General features: G+C 43.4%; 2 protein-coding genes across 5 annotated transcripts in view; one reads left to right on the top strand and one right to left on the bottom strand.

Annotated features, from left to right (window-relative positions):
- LOC119387034 (tetratricopeptide repeat protein 37-like) overlaps positions 1-10,192 on the top strand; it is a 62,684-nt gene extending 52,492 nt beyond the window's left edge. Inside the window, exons 36-41 of the mRNA XM_049414111.1 lie at positions 1,919-2,077; positions 2,300-2,379; positions 3,959-4,022; positions 5,230-5,363; positions 9,258-9,384; positions 10,067-10,192. Coding sequence (XP_049270068.1) covers positions 1,919-2,077; positions 2,300-2,379; positions 3,959-4,022; positions 5,230-5,363; positions 9,258-9,384; positions 10,067-10,186 — 684 coding nt within the window. The 3' untranslated portion in view covers positions 10,187-10,192. The remainder of the gene's footprint in view (positions 1-1,918; positions 2,078-2,299; positions 2,380-3,958; positions 4,023-5,229; positions 5,364-9,257; positions 9,385-10,066) is intronic.
- Positions 10,137-18,177, bottom strand: part of LOC119387033 (FERM domain-containing protein 5) — a 300,038-nt gene continuing 291,997 nt past the window's right edge. For all 4 annotated transcript variants that reach the window (XM_049413344.1, XM_049413343.1, XM_049413345.1 and 1 more), the window contains 3 exons: positions 17,417-17,494; positions 15,764-15,942; positions 10,137-11,829 (listed from right to left, as the gene is read on the bottom strand). In XM_049413344.1, coding sequence (XP_049269301.1) covers positions 11,285-11,829; positions 15,764-15,942; positions 17,417-17,494 — 802 coding nt within the window. In that variant the 3' untranslated portion in view covers positions 10,137-11,284. The remainder of the gene's footprint in view (positions 11,830-15,763; positions 15,943-17,416; positions 17,495-18,177) is intronic.

Genomic DNA, 18,177 nt, shown 5'->3' with positions numbered 1-18,177 from the left:
ACCAGTCATTGGAAAAAAGACAAGGCTTTTGGTTTCCTATGTGCTGGCTGTATTCGTAAAATAATGGAAGAACTAGTGCAGCTTAAAGTTCTTAGGGTGCAGTGTTCTAGGGGTATATATTTTATCATCCTTATTCTTTGTTGGTATAAAAAACTAGGGGTGTGCGAATATTCGAAATTTCGAATATTTTTCGAATAGTGTTTGCTATTCAATTCGATTCGCACTGGAATTTTACTATTCGAACTATTCGAACTTCCCAAAAACAAATACAGTCAACGTCCGATTGAAAGTGAACCCTTCAGATTTTCAATATGCTTCACTTCATTACACTCTCGTATTGCGGCAAAGCTGCCTTTCAAGCTCCGTTACAGTCGAACTTAGCCAAAACACTGTCAACGTCCGATTGGAAGTGGTCCCTAGGTTTTCAATATGCTTCAACTCATCACATCCCGGTATTGTGGCAAAGCTGCCTTTCAAGCTCCGTTACGGTCAAACTTAGCCAAGACACAGTCAACGTCCGATTGGAAGTGGTCCCTAGATTTTCAATATGCTTCACCTCATCACACCCCGGTTTGCGGCAAAGCTGCCTTCCAAGCTCCGCTACGGTCGCAAATGTATTAACTCAAGAAAACACTGGTTCCAACATGGAGATGAAAGATGTGGCAGAGGTGGGGGCTCAATTAATGCTGTTTTGGACCTGAAATTTGGGCAGCAAGTCCGAAAAATCGGAAGCCGAAGCTTTTTAGCATTCAAAATTTCAGATGTTCTTATATATCGACGTCTACGAGGCAGATTTGGAACTCCAGACTTGAAGGGAGCAGACCCTTGTCTGCCACATCAGTTGGGCTTCCACAGAAGTTGAAAGAGGAGAAGAGGCTGAGGAAATGGCATCTTTGCCTATCACGTGTAAAGTGTTGTCAGCAACACTTTGGTTGCACCAAATCATGTCCATAAATAGAATTCGGCCTCTACATTGCCTCATTCTTGATAAGAAAACTATGAAACACCACCCCGCCAGCGCTTCATCAACCTAGCGAAAAGAAACTTTCATGTTGCTATCTCATAAGAATATGCTTAGGAATCCTCTCTAACTTTTCTTTCTGAAATTTCGCTTCGAAGTATTCGAAAAATATTCGAGAAATATTCGAAAAATATTCGATTCGATTCGCACTCACACTTCAATATTCGAATTCGCTTCGCATCCAAAATTTTGCTATTCACACAGCTCTATAAAAAACCACTGGCATCTTGACACTTCGAGCAAGGTTCACAGTGCCAGAATAATGTTATACGAGTGAGGCACGGAAAAACTAGAGGAATGAATGCAACACGAAAGAGATAAGATGTGCGGTAGCATACAATAAAATTTGAGTGACTAGTCTCAATGTTCAGGATCACACTGATCAAATAATGAATATTGCAGGCCTAAATAATCCATTACTTGCTTAGGATTTTGGCACTACAATCTGGCAAAAGAAAAACGCTTGTGTCCAGGTATTGAGCAAAAAAAGAATCAAGGAGATTCCGAGACAATGCATTCTTTCTTGTGACATTAATCAGTGACCCGGATCATTACCCTCTTTTACTGCATTTATTGCACAAAGTGTCATTATGCTGTGCATGTCAGCATGACAAACAATGACTGGCAATTCTGTGTGGATTTATAAATTATGTTATGCGGTGGTATGTAACATACGAGCAAGGCGCTGAGCCCTTGCTTTGCTATGTGCAGTTTTCTCATGTCTAGGAACAATGGCACAGGGAAGTCTGGAACATCTGGACGACACCATTGAAAGGAAATGAGATCTAAATATTTGTAACTTGTTATTGGTTTGGCAGTATTGATTTGCATCTCACTGTAACAAAAGTCACTCAGTTACATAATCCTTTTCTCACTTTCTTTTTTTTTTCTGTGTAGGTTCTCTGGGGATTCGCTGGCAGCTCACTTGTGTCCAAGTCACTGAATGTGTTGCAGGCAATTTCAGAATTACTGGTGAAAACTTCACGTCTGGAGAAAACTTCTCTGAGTTCTATTCAAAGTACAGTTGAATCTGAGGACATAGCTACTGGATGGCAGGTCAGTGCTCCTGATGTTTGCCCAGACATGATAAAAACATGTGTACTGGTTGTCCTAGCAACGTCTGTCTAAAGTTATTAGAGATAAGCTTGAGCCTAAGTTATAACTTACTAGGGTGGAAACCTATAACTTATGTGATATGCTATGGCTGTAATGCGCTGTGTTTTGATGTTTGCTTATGAATTTGCTTGACAAATGACCGTGGAAATTTGGGTTTTTCAGATGCTCTCAAAACTGCAGCAGAGAACTGAAGACTATAGTGGGGCTATTGAGTCACTGGAGAGGGCAAAGAAGTATGATGGGTAAGAGAAGCTAATTATTTTTTATTCATTTTTCTCAACTTACACTGAATATCTGTGTGCCAGAAGGTGTGCATGCCCTCTCGTAGTGGTATATTTGCTTGCTGTAAACCTTAAAATATCTTTTACAGCACCATGTTGTTTTGAAAGGACTGAATGTTGTTGCCGGCCTCTTTCTCTGTGTACATGTATGCTCTGCTTAAATGTATCCATTATGTCCCTGTACACACCTCCAATGACAAAATTGGTAAAATTGGTACTTTGGTTTATTATGTTGAAATCCCCTCACATTGAAGATCTACTTCACATTGAAATAAGCACTCACTGGCCAACGTTCTTTGCACAGAATGGGGCCGTGAAAGCTTACTGAATCATAGGACAGTTTGAAGATACAAATTACAGCGGAAAAAAAAGTTTTTTTGAACTTAAAAGTTCCCAACGAAAAGTCAGGGTTTGGTGCTGTGTTGATGAAGGCATCTTCATGGTGATAGTGTGGTACTCTAGCTGAAGAAAGACCGCTGGTACAAAAACACCACTCCATGTGCCGATCCAAGATATCCACAGAATGTGGAACTATATATACTGCCTAGAATGCTAATCAAAACATTTTATTGGGCTTGTTAGTTTATCAGTGCTGCAAACAGTGCTAGAAAACACGACAGAAAAGCAAGAAGACCGTGCCATGCTATTGCCTTGGTCTTCTTGCTCATCCTCTGTAGTATTCTCTCGTCCTTTGCATTATCTGGTGTAGTTTGCAGCTTAGAGTGTGCCCATTTCCTCATACTATGATGCATTGACATGAACATGCAATTGAATGCACTGATATGTATGCCCCCTAGTGCATGTGCTTGATGCTGCACTCGCCACATCATGGCTTCTGAGGTCAGGCAGTGTGCACTGCCAGACCTAAAGAGTAGCGGCAATGAACCGCTGTGACTGCTGCTTTTTGCAACAAAGCATGCTATTTTAAATGTGTGTGTGCAAACAACTTTCTGTAATTAAACCATTTGACCATTGCATCTGCAGTGGTTTCCATTTAATGCTGCAATGAAATTTTTATTTTATAAAATTGCAAGTAAATGTTTAGTTGTGTAGTGATTGAACATACATGCTGTTCTATGAACATTAAGTTGTGAGAAAAGTTAGAGGTTTTGTTATATCGAGGGTCGTGTTATAGTCCTGAGGTTTGGTATGTTGAGGTGTAATATATACAAAATTTAGCCTTCTCTCATCATCTGAATTTGCTCCTTCTTCAAGTAATTTTTTGTGTTTCCGTGTACTTGATCTTACGAAGTGGCTTTTTAAAAATTCTTGTTTGCAAATAGCCACGTGCAGTTCCAGTAATGGCTCTGAAAACACTCGACTGATCTAGTTCAAAAATTGTGGAGTAAAGTTGTAGCCCTTGAAAATTTTTCTAGCTTTCACTCTTTACAGTTACAAAGTTGGGTGACAGTGTTCTTGACAGTGTTGAGAATAACTGAAAACTAGAATATAGCGTGTTATAGGAGTACAGCGCACTTTTCTTATATCTATAAACGTAAAATGGTTTATGGCTTGCTCTTTATTTCATGTTACCGTTCAGCCTGCAAGGAAAGATCCTGGAGTTAGAACTGTGCCAAGCATGGTTGGCTTTGCGTTCTGCAAAGGTACGTTCTATAGCATAGCTAATTGTAAAAAAATTTCCTCCAATAACTTTCATCAGGAGTCGTAATCTTTCGTTCCTTTCTACGAGCATTTATCAGGTTACTGGTGTACACACTTTTGCAATTTTATGCTTTGTATGTGAACTGCGGAGGGACAGGGGTCTTTGTCAGGCTTGTTTGTTTTTAGCACTTGCCCCTGCAGTGAGCTCTGTATTCTGCTTCCTGTAAATAAAATACTACTGCTACTATTGCTATTATTTTTATAGGAATTCACGACACACTCCTTACGCACAATGCCGAAAATGAATTTACTTGTAGAATGCAAACACTCGGTGCCGGTATTACAAAGCCACCTCTTGAAGCCACTTGCCTTGTTATGATATCAGCATGTTTCCACGTCTTATAATTCACATTATACATACCTTGTTCAAGCTATGTCTGGAAATCAAGTCCGAGTTTGGACTGTTGCACGATCACGTCCGTACACACACTAGTCACATACAAATGCATTTAAGCACACTCACATGCATAAAAGCTCACAAAAGATACATAATAATCAATGCATACAGTCTTGATGCTGAATTCGGCCCCCACACATGATGCAGCAGTGCCACATAGTATGCGAAATTTCTGAAAGCAGTTCCCAAATGCGTTGCCATCATCAATACTGGTAGCTAGGAACCTTTCAGAGCCGTTGAAGTCGTTCAGTGTGTGATTAATGTATGCGGTTTTTGTGCTGATTACAAATTATCTAACAATTTATCCCTCCAAAAATAATTTAACTGGCTTTGGCAGTAACAGCCTCATTCAACATACTTCAACAAATCAGCAATTGCACTAGCATTATTGTGTTAGTATTGCCAACAATAATTAGTATCAAAGGACTTGTTACTGGGTGCTTTGGTATTATTTGCAAGTACTGAATATCAGCATAGAGGGCTAGAAACTTTTGATGTTATTGACTTGTCTGTAAGCCTGTCGCACTGTATCCCGGTAAAAGCTGCTGTTTGAAGCACTTTTCCAATTTTTTTTCATGCGCTTTCTAGAATTAGCAGTGTTGGTCTTGTACCTTGAACAGCAAGGTGAGCTTATAGTGTATTACTACAAGGATGTTAGATGAAGCAGAACACTGTGTAGTCGGCAAGTTCGCCTGCAGTCTATGTTCGACAATTTCTTTTTAACTGCAACTTCATGGTTCAACATGTTGCAGGCCGACTCTCACCAATGTGAAGGTATGCTAAAGGCTGCCCTAGGATATCTCAACACAGCACTGAGAACGAATCCCAGATGCAGAGCGGGTCACATGGTTCTTGGTGTTTGGGCACTGGAGAACAACAATACTAGGCAAGTAATGAAGTCCCTGAATGAACAGGATTTTGAGAGGTGTTTCGATTTTGAGATCATGAGGCAAAGAATTTGAAAGAGACATGCATGTGTGGCAGCACAAATGGCAGGGTCCTCTTTGCAGCGGCGCTTAGCCGCTGCTTCAGCAATGCAAACCTGTGGATTCTGATGTCGCTGAGCCTCTGCTCAGGCAGCTCGTTTAGCAAGACAAAGCAGCTTCACCGGTCGTGTCACTCGTTATGGAGAGAATGCTGTAAATAATGTAGCTGGGGGTGAACAATGTCCTCAGTGAACGGCCAACAGTGCGCTTGTCTGGTGCCACATCCATGGCCAAACTAGAGGGGAGACGCGATGCTTGCGCACATGTCGCACCTTTCCTCTGGTCTGGCCATGCCATATCTTAGCTGCCACATCTTAGCTGTTTGTGCAACGCTGTGTTTCCTTGGTCACTATCCTCCTTTGCCCTCTTCCCTATCATTGTCATTCAGTCTCTGCGTTCTCTCTCTTTTACCATTCCCTGTGCCAGTAGATAGTTTGCTCGGTTATGCCCCCAGTGACAATGCCAACGACACCGCAAAAAAGGCAGAGAAGGCGTTTAAGGGTTGTGCTTTAAGAAATTGGCAGTTTCGCTTGGAAGCAGCATTGACAGCTGTTGCAATGTTGAGCCTCAAAGGGTGTCCTAGCCACATGCAAGTGTGACACGTTGCTGCAACGCCACAGCTAAGGCACTTGCTGCTGCAGTGCAGGAACAGCACAGACACCTAACCAGTGGTGTAACCGGTGTGGGGGGGCCCCTCACCCCCTGTAAAGTTGTTTGCGCCTTGTGGCGCACGCGCGTCTCACGTATTAGTCGCAGTTAGGGTTAACAGCCGCCAAGCGATAGGTGGTGCTGTGCTCGCGTGGGGTAGGGTTAGCGCGGTGGCGCCACCAGGCGGGGGAGAGGTTAGGCCGGCGCACAAGAAACAGTGGTGGCGCTCTATTGGGGTTTGGTAGCGTGTGTGAATGGATGTCTCTCATGGTGGGTCTGTGGGGCACGATACCAAGGCTCGTTTCCCGCGGGCCCCTCATCGTGAGTCGGACGTTGGTGACGCCACATATGCACGTTTTATGTGTTATATTTTCTGTGTATTGTATTGGCATTGTGTAAGGTTATTTAGCGTGTTAGTAGTTATGTATTAAATTCGGCTGGCGAGGTCATTGATGTAAAAGCAAGTTAACAAGTGTGCACATGTTCGTTTGCCCGCCGCCGTGACTGTCTCCGTTTTTTCTAAGAGCACTTTTCATATTCAGACCCCACACTAGATAGGACAGTGCCCATGGCAAATACATTTTTGTGCCCCTCATGATAATAATGATAGTGATTATTATTATTATTATTACCATTATTATCTATGCAAAGAAAGGGCCATCTGGCTGTTTTGGACAAGTGAATGAGCAATCTTTTGATTGATTGTTCACTACAGTGGACTATAGCAGTCTTGCTCATTCATGCATTGTACAATGCACCAGAAGTCCACAAAGTTAGAAAAAAGTGAAAGAAGAAATGGACCTTGCCGGTCACCTGTTGTCGTCTCTCTCTTTACACGAAATATGCGAAGTTCGTAAATTACATACAACCACACAAACAAGAACGACGAAGTAGGCATGTAAACAGTTCTTATCGTTTTTCGTTGCGTTACCTTGAAATGTATTGTTCAAGATTATTTATTGCGTACATCAAATCTGCGTCCTCTGCCTACATTTTTTTTATCAACGCTAATGATGCATTCAAAGACTCGTTGCGCCAAACCACGTTGTCTCCTCATTGTCACATATTATTGCCTTTTGTGACACCAGTGCTGATGTTGATCGTGAACAATTGTTGTCAAGCAAAACGCGTTCATGTTTAAACGCTTTATTTACATCATTTGGTTATTAATAACACAAATATGGAAAAGACTATATACACTAGGACGCTCTGTAAAAACTAGAGCAGCACTTTTCTTGCTTTCGATGAAGCAAACTATTCTATAATGACGTCAAAGTTTGTTTTTTCAGTTTCTTCTTTTTCCACACTCAGTAGAGCAAGATCAGAAAGTCTGTCCTGGCCCATAGTGGCCCGCAAATAGGGAAGTATCAATTTCAGCTTCTCTCAAGGACCTCCCACAGCCAGCGATGGAAACTGCTATGATTAACATTATCTGAATGGCAACGCAAATGTTGGGGAATATGCTGTCATCTCCATACTCTAAAATAAATTTCAGAAGTTCTTCAGGTCTTGGCTAGGGATGGGCGAATAGTGAATTTGAGGTTCGAAGCGAATCCGAAGCGAATAGTGATTTGGTCGAATAATTTCGAATCGAATAGTTCAAATAGTATTTACCGCATATTATTAAGAAAAATGAGCATTTTTGTCGTGACCCTTGCAGAATATTTTTAAGGATTGGAACTAGGTATGAGTGAATGTCACTTTTTTGGTTTGAAATGAAGTGGAAGCAACCTTGAATAGTATCAAGATTTGAATAGCAGTAGGGTGCAAGTTATAAGTGGTACAATACGGTACAATTTAAAAATTACTCTACTTAGCGCATATAAGCCCATATAACACGCTTTTAAACTTTAAAAAATATGTACATTTAACCTTGAAGTGTGGCTTCGCGGCAGTGCAGATTTCCCCTGGATGGGTCGTTTCACGGCACAGCAACCAGACGCTGCAGTGAAACCACCTTTACAGGGGGTTATGTGCGGTCAAATGTATACATATATTCGTTCATTTCGAATACTTCGAAATTTCGAATAATCTAAATTCGTATCGAAGCGAATTCGAATACTGTAATATTCGTTCGAATATTCGAAATGCCCGAATATTCGCCCATCCCTAGTCTTGACGCTTTTCTCGTCAATCCGTCGTGAAAGCAGCAGTCTACAATCTAAAATCTCTTCATAGAGGTCCTGCGCGTTAACGTCGTAACTGTAAAACTCGTGAAAGGTGTAGCAATTTCTCTTTAGTTCGTCTTTGCAGTCGCTGTAGCACAGCTTGGCTTGTTGATGTCTATGAGAAAGCAAAACTTGGCATCGGTGTCCCACAGGTGAGGAAACTTGTCAATTTCGGAATGGAGACGGTCGAGTGTGGATTTCATGACCATTTCTATTCCCTGCTTGGCCGTCAACTCTTCTCCTTTCGACTTTTCACCAGGCATCTGTTTTTTTTTGCGTTGCGAATGCCTTTCAACATCGACATCCCATGCCTCACAGAGACGATGCCCTTCATCAAGTGACTCACTCACCAGAGTTTTCCTTTCATCATGAAAGTGATCTCTGAGAGCCTTCCCGGCACATATGTGTCGCCGGGTGCATATTGGGTGGACTTGGCTCGGCGCCCTGGGCTCTTGTACCCCCCCACCCCCCCTAGCTACGCCATTGCACCTAACAGGCACATCAGCAAAACGAGGCAGTGTGTGCTCATGCAATACCGGTTATCTGTTCACTGCTTTGCGCTATGGGTAAAACTGCAATTTTTATTTTTATGGATAGAAACTGGTGCAAGGCACACCTGTGCACCATACCTGTTTTGTCAGGAAGCATGGCTTTGTCAAGCTCTGTCACCTTCTTTTCTAGCCTTTTGATGGATTCGTGTGCATTTCTTGTTCACCTTGTAAAGGTTCTCTACAGCTTACAACACACATTTCAGTATCACTATTTCTAGGCCTAGTTCATGATTATTGTGTGCGGCTCATTTCTTGCTAGGCCAGCATCTGTTTCTGTTGTTCAGAATAATGCTTATCATGACGTCACTAGACAAAATTCTGCAGCTATTTTTGGCGAGGACAGTGCTGAACATAATTTTTTTTAAATTGTGTCATAAGAACATGCAATGCGTGGGCTTCAAGGCTATTGTGAAATGTACACCTGCAGGCTGGCGAAGAAGAGCCTTGAGCGAGTGATGAGATTTCACGATGGCGGAAGCTCCTGGATTCAGTCTGCCACATTGAAGCTGCTGCTTTTGCACTACTTGGAAAAGAAGGATGCTGATGCACTGAAGGTATGCATTACAAAGGGCACTATGTAGCAAGTTTTTCTCACAAAGGAAACATATTGTGTTTAGCACCGTGCTTAATGTACTTCGAGAGATGACTATATGGGATTCTTCACACTACAGAAAAGTGTCTCGGTGAGCTTAGATTGTGGTAAGCAGATCTTACCTGCTGTTCATACACACATGGCGTCAACACATATTGACAGAAGCCGCCACGGTGCTCGACTGCCGATCCGAAAGACATGGGTTCGATCCTGGCTGCGGCGGTCGCAGTTTGATTGAGGTGAAATGCTGGAGGCCTGTGTACTGTGCATGTTAACTTAACCCAGCTGGTCTAAATTATGTGGAGATTTTCAAATACGTTTAGTGTTTACAATAGCAGAGAGAAAGCACTTGCACTTCAATTGAATATCAGCCGGTACAGCTCTTTTACAGAGGTGATGGACAAGCATGCCGTGGCTTTGTGGGTAGAGTTTATATTCTTAAATTGCAGGTAACTATAGCACTTTGTACCATAAAAAATTGAGATGTTTATGTAGAAGTAAGCACTTTTTCCATTTAGTGCTGGCTGAACATGTTCGGTATAACAGAATGGTTGAGCAATACTGTATTGAGCCAGTAGCAGGTGCAAGTTGTTGCTGGAGCTTGATTCATTCATGTGACATATTAAATTTTTCTCTTTGTGCAGAAACTGCTACCTCAAGCAGAGGAGCAACTAGACATGCAGTCGCTTTTGAGTGAAGAAAACCGAGACCAGCTCATCTCAATGGGCGTTTTATTTAATGCCTCAGAATTAAAAAAGCATTGATATACATTTTCTGGCAATAAATGTCTTCTTTGCTCCAGCTTGCAATATTATATGTTCCCTGCTCAATATTTGGCGGGTTACAGCACACTTTTCTAAAAGAAAAAAAAATGAGTCAACTGTTCACTAGTATTTAACAATATTGAATAGGACCTGCAAGCCAGCCTGCAGAAAAAAAAAAAAGAAGGTATCCACCCTTGGCATACATAGTAGAGTGCAGAACTCATGACTTTGGCCTGTATTTAGCATTGGTTCTGTTGATGTCATTAGGTTCTTGAGATTAAAAGGAACAAAGCTTCCATTGCATAGATTTTGCAAGAATATAGTACTGCCAATTGTTCACTTTCTCAGCTGGAGGTACTGTATTGCATTTTTTTTGCAATGTTTTTTTCGTCACAGGAGTTATTGGTGCAGAAAAAAAAAAAACTCTTATGCATGACACTATACGGTGCTATACACTGTAGCGATCTGAGCAATGATGGGCCATGAACACACGCGCTCTCTTGTGACACAACTGAACACAGCTAAGAACACACAGAACCTCCCTGGCACAGTATCGCAGTCTCTCTACACCTTTGAAATGAATGGCTTCTAAAAGGTTATCCAAGCTGCCTACCACAACCTTTGCGCTCAATATAGGTCTCACCGAGTGGGAATGCACAATGTGGAAAATGAAAACAAATAAGAATCCTCAAAAACGATAAAATCTGAGAGGCCTTCTTGGCCCTCCCTTCCGATCTTGACAACACATGCATAAAAGATGAACACATCTGTATAGCAAAGAAGAGATTTTGTGTGCGTAACGTGTGCCGATAGCAGGAACTAAATGCGACGGGGCCTTTCGTGCCCCCGTGAATCTTCCCCATAACCAAAACTGCGATTTTTATCCCCTCTCTCTCAACAAATGCACCCCTCTTCGCATTGCCAAAGAACGAACCGAAAGAGCTCTGATGGAATGTGAACGTGCATAACACTGCCTCTGTCGGACGTAGCTGCGAGGCTTTTCTTACTGGACAGTGGCACAACTGTTTCTCTCGTACGAGGGGCTTTTGTGCTTTTCCTGATGTATCACCGGTTGCCAGGCCACCACTCGCTGGAGAATCAGCGTGGGCCAAAGAGAGCACTGATCCAAGTGCCTATTGCATCCCTCGTAGGTTCATAGTATTGTTTCCGAAGCAAGACAACCTCCGGCAGCCTCTGCATGTCCGCAAGTGGAGCCCAATCCCATTCCATCAGAATCACAAGCAGCAAAAGAATGAGCAGCAGAGGCAAAAGGAGCCATGCCACAAGTGCAATTCGTCGCGACTGCTGGGGTGTCACAAACGCCGGCTCTTGGTTTTCGTGTTCGGGGTCGTATTCGGGTGTCGGGTGTGGGTCGAACGCCAACTCCGAGAGCGGTGTGTCGGGTGGGTTGCCATCGTCGTCGTCGGCCACAGGCGTGTTTCGGGAGGGCGTCAGGTCGACGTGGAGGTCGTGGTTTGGCGGTCGCTGTGCCGAAGAGCCGTTCTCTTCGCCAGACTCGCCGGAGTCGAGAAGCTCAAGGGGCGTGCCGAGCCTCTTTGGCTGCTCGTCGATGGCAAAGCCGTCGCCCGAATCTTGAGGCACCGAGGGCTGCTGGCTGAGCTGCTGGCTTGTCACAGGTCCAACTGAAATCAAGGCGACATGGTATTGTTAGGGCAGGATAGTCTTTTGTTATCAAATTAGTTCCTAAGGCCTGTCTAGATACGTGTTGCAGAAGGCAAGACAAAACTACTAGTAGGCAGACAGAAAAATAAAGAGGTGAGATTACGAAAAATAGATCGCATCTCAATTACATTCAGAACTTAGCAAGGTGACATCATGAGTTGATGCTGCTACTATTTCACAAATTCATGCATTCTTTCATTTAACTACAATTAACGTTGGCACTGGACACTCGTTCAGTACCTCCATAATATGTCCTTGCTTGCAAAACAAACGTACTTCTAAAATGAGTCTTTATGTGCAGGCCAGGAAAGCTAGAGACAAAATTTGGCACAGAGGGAAGAGAAGATCTAGAATATTTCTATGTTGTAGGGTAAGATAATTAGTGTAATCACAACCTGCCTATTGAGGCCAAGTGAAGTGCAATGAATCACAGTGTCTGTGTTAAGTGTACCACAAATCATTTGTTCCGAGTTGCCGAAACTACATCATAAATGTTAGTTCATTTACAACAATGCCCAACATTCAACATTAACATTGTTTTCCAAGTCCAGGAAGGTGAGGGCAATGCAACATCCCGGCACATTTCACTGAAATACCATAAAGATGAAAAAACAAAAACAACAAAAAACTGCACATCCCATGTACATATGAATTGCTAAGCGAAGCTTTCTTTCGAGTGTACGGAAAAGTTCAAGCAAGTATTAGGAAAACAACACTAACGATGCACATAAAATACAATTTTATCCAAACGTAAGTGCAATGCTTATGTAAATATTTCAATGTAATGGCAGCATTCGTATAGAACTAATACGGCGATCTGGGCGATCGTGTTGTGCGTTTCTTGTCCTTCGTCCGTGCCGCGCTGCACATTTTCCCGAAGATGTTAGCATTCGTATGATACGTGACATAGCGAGCCATACTTGGCTTTAGTTCTACTTCTTACCAATTATTCTAAGTACCCCTTAAATCACCAGTTTCGCGAGTCATTCTGCCATGTAGCAACTTTCAGGCCACATAACACTGTCGCTTGCCGTAACGGAATAGCATTTACAATGGTGGAACAGCCGTACTACCCTTTAAAGGGACACTAAAGAGCAAAACGATTTTTCTCATATTAGTGAAGCACTCTTTCACGATACCAAAAACACCACACTTGCTGCGAGAAGACCCTTAGTAAGCAAGAAAACGCGCAATAACAAAATATGGGTGGCGACGTCACCTTGAACTTTCCGCACCATTCGCCGTGACGTCGCATGTTTTGATGGCGCCTACTAGGGACTACGCAATTCCTAATCGGTAAAAATGAAGTACATTGTGCTCTGAGGGGGCCATAGACTTAACGTACCAAGTTTGGGGTAATTTTGTTGAGCCAATGGCGCCAAAATACGATAAATACACTTTGAAATCCCAGACGTCACACGGGGAGATTTCGGCGCGAAATTTAAAAATGATACTTTGAACTTGATTTTCTCCTCTATTAATAAACCTATGATGGCAAAATTAACGACATAAGAGTTCTCAGAGCACAATTTATCGATCTAAACCGATTCATTGTTGCCCTTTAGTGTCCCTTTAACACTGGCAAAAAGCCAATTTAGAGCAATGATAAGTACTTGGGTTCACTGCCAAAAGCACACTTACAGTAAACCCTCGTTAACTCGAACTCGCATATCTCGAAATCTCTGTTAAGTCGAAAAAAAGTTTCGCCGTGCATTAACCTCCCCTGGGTGCTATGTATTTGCCCCCTCTTATCTCGAAACGTTTTCCAGAGGGAACAGCGGATATCTCGAAATCTTGACCGGGAGGGCAGAAGGCAAAGTCCACTCCCAACAGGAAACGAGGGCTCCGTGCGAACGCTTAGGTCTTACTATACGTGCCGAACGCGGTCGTGAAGGGCGAATTTGAAATTCCCACGGACGCAACCGTTTCCTATCAGCCTTGTCAAGCAACTGTGGGAGTGATCACGTGTGCGCACCCGCGCGCAACTTATGCGCGGTGGGCGGCGTGTTCAGCGTGCGCTCGTCAGTACGCAACCTAGCCCTTGCATGTGCGAGCTGGTATTCTGTTTTCCCCGCAATCTGCGCACGACGCATCTTGAGTTCAGTTTTGCTGAGTAGTGAGTGGTCTGTGCAACGAACGCTTCCGAATATCGACCAAGATGTCCCGCCCAAAGCAGTGCAAATCTCTGAAGTTGGAGAGAAAAGTCGCGCTAATCAAGGAAGTCGAAAAAGCAGGTCGAAGCAAGTCATGCATCGCCAATGAATTCGGCATCCCTTTGTCAACCCTCTCGACAGTGCTTAAGAACAAACAAAAGGTTTTGGAAGGCTTCGAGCAAAGCTTCTCAAGCAAGCGGAAGCGCATTCGAGTGTCCAAATTCCCGGACGTCGAAGCAGCACTGACTGCTAACTGCTTCGCACATGCAGGATTTTCTCGCGCCCCGGAATCGATCGAAGAAGACATTGGCGCAGAATTCAGCGGCTGTGATGAGCTGTGCAATGAAGTGCGCAAGGCAACTGGGTGCTTGAGCGATACTGAGGACGGCGAGATCGCCTTTGAGGAGTATGCGCTCTACGAGGCGGACCTCCCCGTTACCGGAATGCTGTCGGACGCCGACATCGTTGAGATGGCCATGAACGACACAGATGACCATGCAGACAAGGAAGAGCCTCGAGAAGAGCCTATGACGACAGAAACATGTAACGTGCTGCGCTTGCTCCGCAACAAGGTTGAATGCAGCGGTGGCGACCAACGGCTCATGCGATGTGTTGAGCAACTGGAGAACGCCTTTCTCGAACACGAACACGAAACAGGCGAGCATCACGCAGTTTTTTGGTCCTCGGTAATAAATTTTTTTCCCTCCGAATTCTTGTGCCTTTACTACGGTAGCTGTCTCGTGCAGTGGAGCTTTTCCTGGCAGCACTCTCTTTTCTATTACAGTGACCTGGGCAAACATTTTCGGGGTTTTGCTTAACTCGAAATACCGCTTATCTCGAAATTTTCCCCGGATTTGACGGCTTCGAGTTAACGAGGGATTACTGTATATACCCATGTGGCCTCAATATTAAATGAAATAGAATCAACAGATACAGCAGAGCCCACTTCATGTGTACCAATGCAGCATATGGAATAAAAGTTACCATGCTAGTTTCATTAATCTTTAATATTGTGCATCTCCCTGTGAGCACATTGTGGGGTAAAGATTGCAAAACCCTTTTTGCAGAGTTGCTTCCTACAGGATATGCCCAACCAAACAAAAGTTGAGAAGGTATCCATGGGTTTCCTTGCTTCTAACAGAGAGAGTTCTTCCTGCATATCTATGCGTAGGGATCTGCGTTTTTCCTACCATGCTGGCAAGCAAGGAAGGTCCCCAATAATATCCAATCATTTGCCAGTGGTTGCTAACATTCCTGTTTTTTCCCTCTTTTTTTTTTCAACTTTCTGGTAAATGTTTACAAAGTAGCTTCTCCAAAGAGGCACCATTAACAACTATGCTCAGTTATGTGCGATCGAACATTATATGAAGCTAATTTTTGATCCAGCAGTCCTGTTGAGCAAGATGTCCGATAAAAAACTGAATGAAGATTAAAGAAAGCACCACAAAACACCACAAGCAAGACTGCACAATGGCCAAACATTAAAACCTCCACAAGAGACAAATGAAAACAAAAGCAAATGGGAGACCGATGGCTGTCACGCAGCAGCTCAGTTTGCCTTTGTGATGATGATAATGCACTTAAGTTTTGGCTTTAATTTTACCCGGCAGCTTTTACGTTCCCTTGCCGCAGCTACTGCGCAGTTCTTTGCAACAGCGTAACTTTGAAGCAGAATTGCATAAAGGAGCTCTCTTGGCACAATTTGACGCAAATGGCTCGGCTGTCCCACCGTTGCACTTACCAGAGCTCCGTAATGGTGAACCATCATTGAGCAGTCGGGACGGTGAACTGGGCATTTCCATTGTTGATGTATTAGTCTTCTGCCGGAAGGATGGTGGCCGTGTCAGTGTTCTCTGGAACTGGGGTGGGTCTCTCCGGATGTTCTTCATGTCATCCATTACTTCTTTCTCCACTCGGCCGCTGCACAAGCAGAAAGTGTTGTAATATTGTGTCATTTTATTTCTGCACAGAAAGAAGTCGTAGAAGGAAGTTCTGGTTTAGGATGTAAACGGAGTGAAAATAAACCTATCACAGAAATATAGCTTAGCAATGTGACAACGTTTGTGTTGCATTCTTTTCGTCCTTGTTTTGGAAGTTCTTGCACTAAATAAGAAGTCAAAGAAACTATCACAGAACAATAAAGCAATATGCTGATGACAGACCACAGCAAGACTGAAAGAAAAAAGAAAGCTTTTTAATTTTTCACACACTATACACAAGTTAATCAGCAATCAAAGAAAACCAAATGAAATCAAATCGCTCTAGCTGACTACCATCATGAGTTGGAGTGTTCTGCATTTCAGTGAAGCATGAAGACAAAGCAGTAATTAATTTGCCAATGTATAAATATGGCCCTCGGTTACAGACTGATCCATCAAAACAGTAAATAAATCCCAAGAGTCCATGTAACAACTAATTTTCCAAGGCATGCACTTGTTCAATACAAAAAGTTACTTGCACATACCAAAATTTGCTGCTGATTATGAGTCAGTCATAATGACCAAGTCTTCCCAATGCATTAGGGGTAGGATTCTTGTTAATTATTTATAAGCGATGTTTATGGTAAATCAATGCAAATGTACACCAACTGGCCCTTCCGAGTCTCTGGTTCTGCATATAAGAATGAACTGGCACATGCTGGTTTTTAGATGCGAAAGCATCTTATGCTCGGGGCAATGTCCGTTCCGCGGCATCCGCACCCATACTGCGCATGCACCAACTCTCCCCCTTCTCCTCGCATGAGCGCGAGGAGGTGGGAGGAGATGACGTAAGCGCTGCCTCCGCTTCGTTTTTTCTCTCCCGTTTCTCTCCGCCACAGCTGTGCGCTCGCTCCCGTTGCCCTCTCCTTTGCAACGGCGCTATGGACGCTCGCGAAGCTGAACGTAAACGGCAACGCGGCAAGCTGAATCTCGAAAGCTGCGAGGCTGCGAAAGCCCGCGTTCGCTGTGCTTCCGTCATTCTCTCTCTGTGCAACGGTGTGCGAAACACCATGAACGTCAACGTCAGCGCTAGTTGCAGCGGCAGCGCCGCCGCAGTGGAGCAGAGGAAGGCTCGGGAAGCCGAACGTAAACGTCAGTGTCGGAAAGTGGTAATTCAAATGCCTCGACAACCACCGTCTCATAAGCCACATGAGAGAAACGGAAACTTGATGCTGTCGCATCCCATCATGGTTGCCCGTAGGGGGAGATGATATGTAATTTTTTTCACTAGGTTTATGCCAACAAACCAACCGTACCCTTTTTATTGAAATAGGTTTCACATGATGCAACCAAAAGTTGCACTAGTTTTGCACACTGAGAAATGCAAGCACCATATAAGCATGAAGCTTGCTGGTACATACACGTGGCTGAGACAAGGAATGTTCAGAACGAGGACAAGTCTGAATCATGCCCACCTGTACCGAAGCCGGGAACCGCGGGAGAAGAATCCACCACCAGTGGTCACAGATGGCACCTCGCTGGAAGAAGGCATGCTGAAAGAATAAAACAAGGTAACATCCTAAGTCAGCAGTTGACGTCATGTAGGGCACAAGCTCTCATAGTATGGCATACACTGCACATTCGTGGTTCATTGGAAACGCTGAAAAAAATACAAAGTGAACACTGAGGCTGTCCTTTGAAGTGCGAATTTTCGCTGTATAGGTGGTTTCACGGCACAGTGGCCCAACACTGCAGTGAAAGCACATTATCAGGCAGTTTACAGGAGTTTCGAATACTTCGAAATATTGCACATATTAAGTTTGCATCAAAACAAACATGAATACTGCAGTATTTGCTGGAATATTTGCACAGGCTCGGGACCAGGTACTTGACACCAGGTGAATAAGTCATCTGCTACGATACTTTTTAAAGGCTGTTACATAAAAAAAAAAAAAAAAAGTTGGGTAACTGCCAGTCTTGAGGGCTTTGCCACATCTTCAACAGCAAATGGTCCATACAACTAATTTATAACCAATCTAGCCAAAGTGAAATTTCACTGCAGTTGGCCCAACATTATTTTACACAGGGAATCTTTCGAAGCACAAAGCATACATTTTGTGGTAAAAATGTGGTTGCCACTAGAAAACTTTCATACTTGAATTCAGCATCAGTAGGCAAGCCTACATTGTAACTATCTTCTTGTACTTAGGTTGGTTCTGATGCAGGCTAAAAATTC

This window comes from Rhipicephalus sanguineus, chromosome 3 (genome assembly GCF_013339695.2).
Source record: "Rhipicephalus sanguineus isolate Rsan-2018 chromosome 3, BIME_Rsan_1.4, whole genome shotgun sequence".
NCBI lineage: Eukaryota > Metazoa > Arthropoda > Arachnida > Ixodida > Ixodidae > Rhipicephalus > Rhipicephalus sanguineus.
Note: the sequence above shows the minus strand (reverse complement) of the source record. Positions and strands in the feature narration are given on the sequence as shown.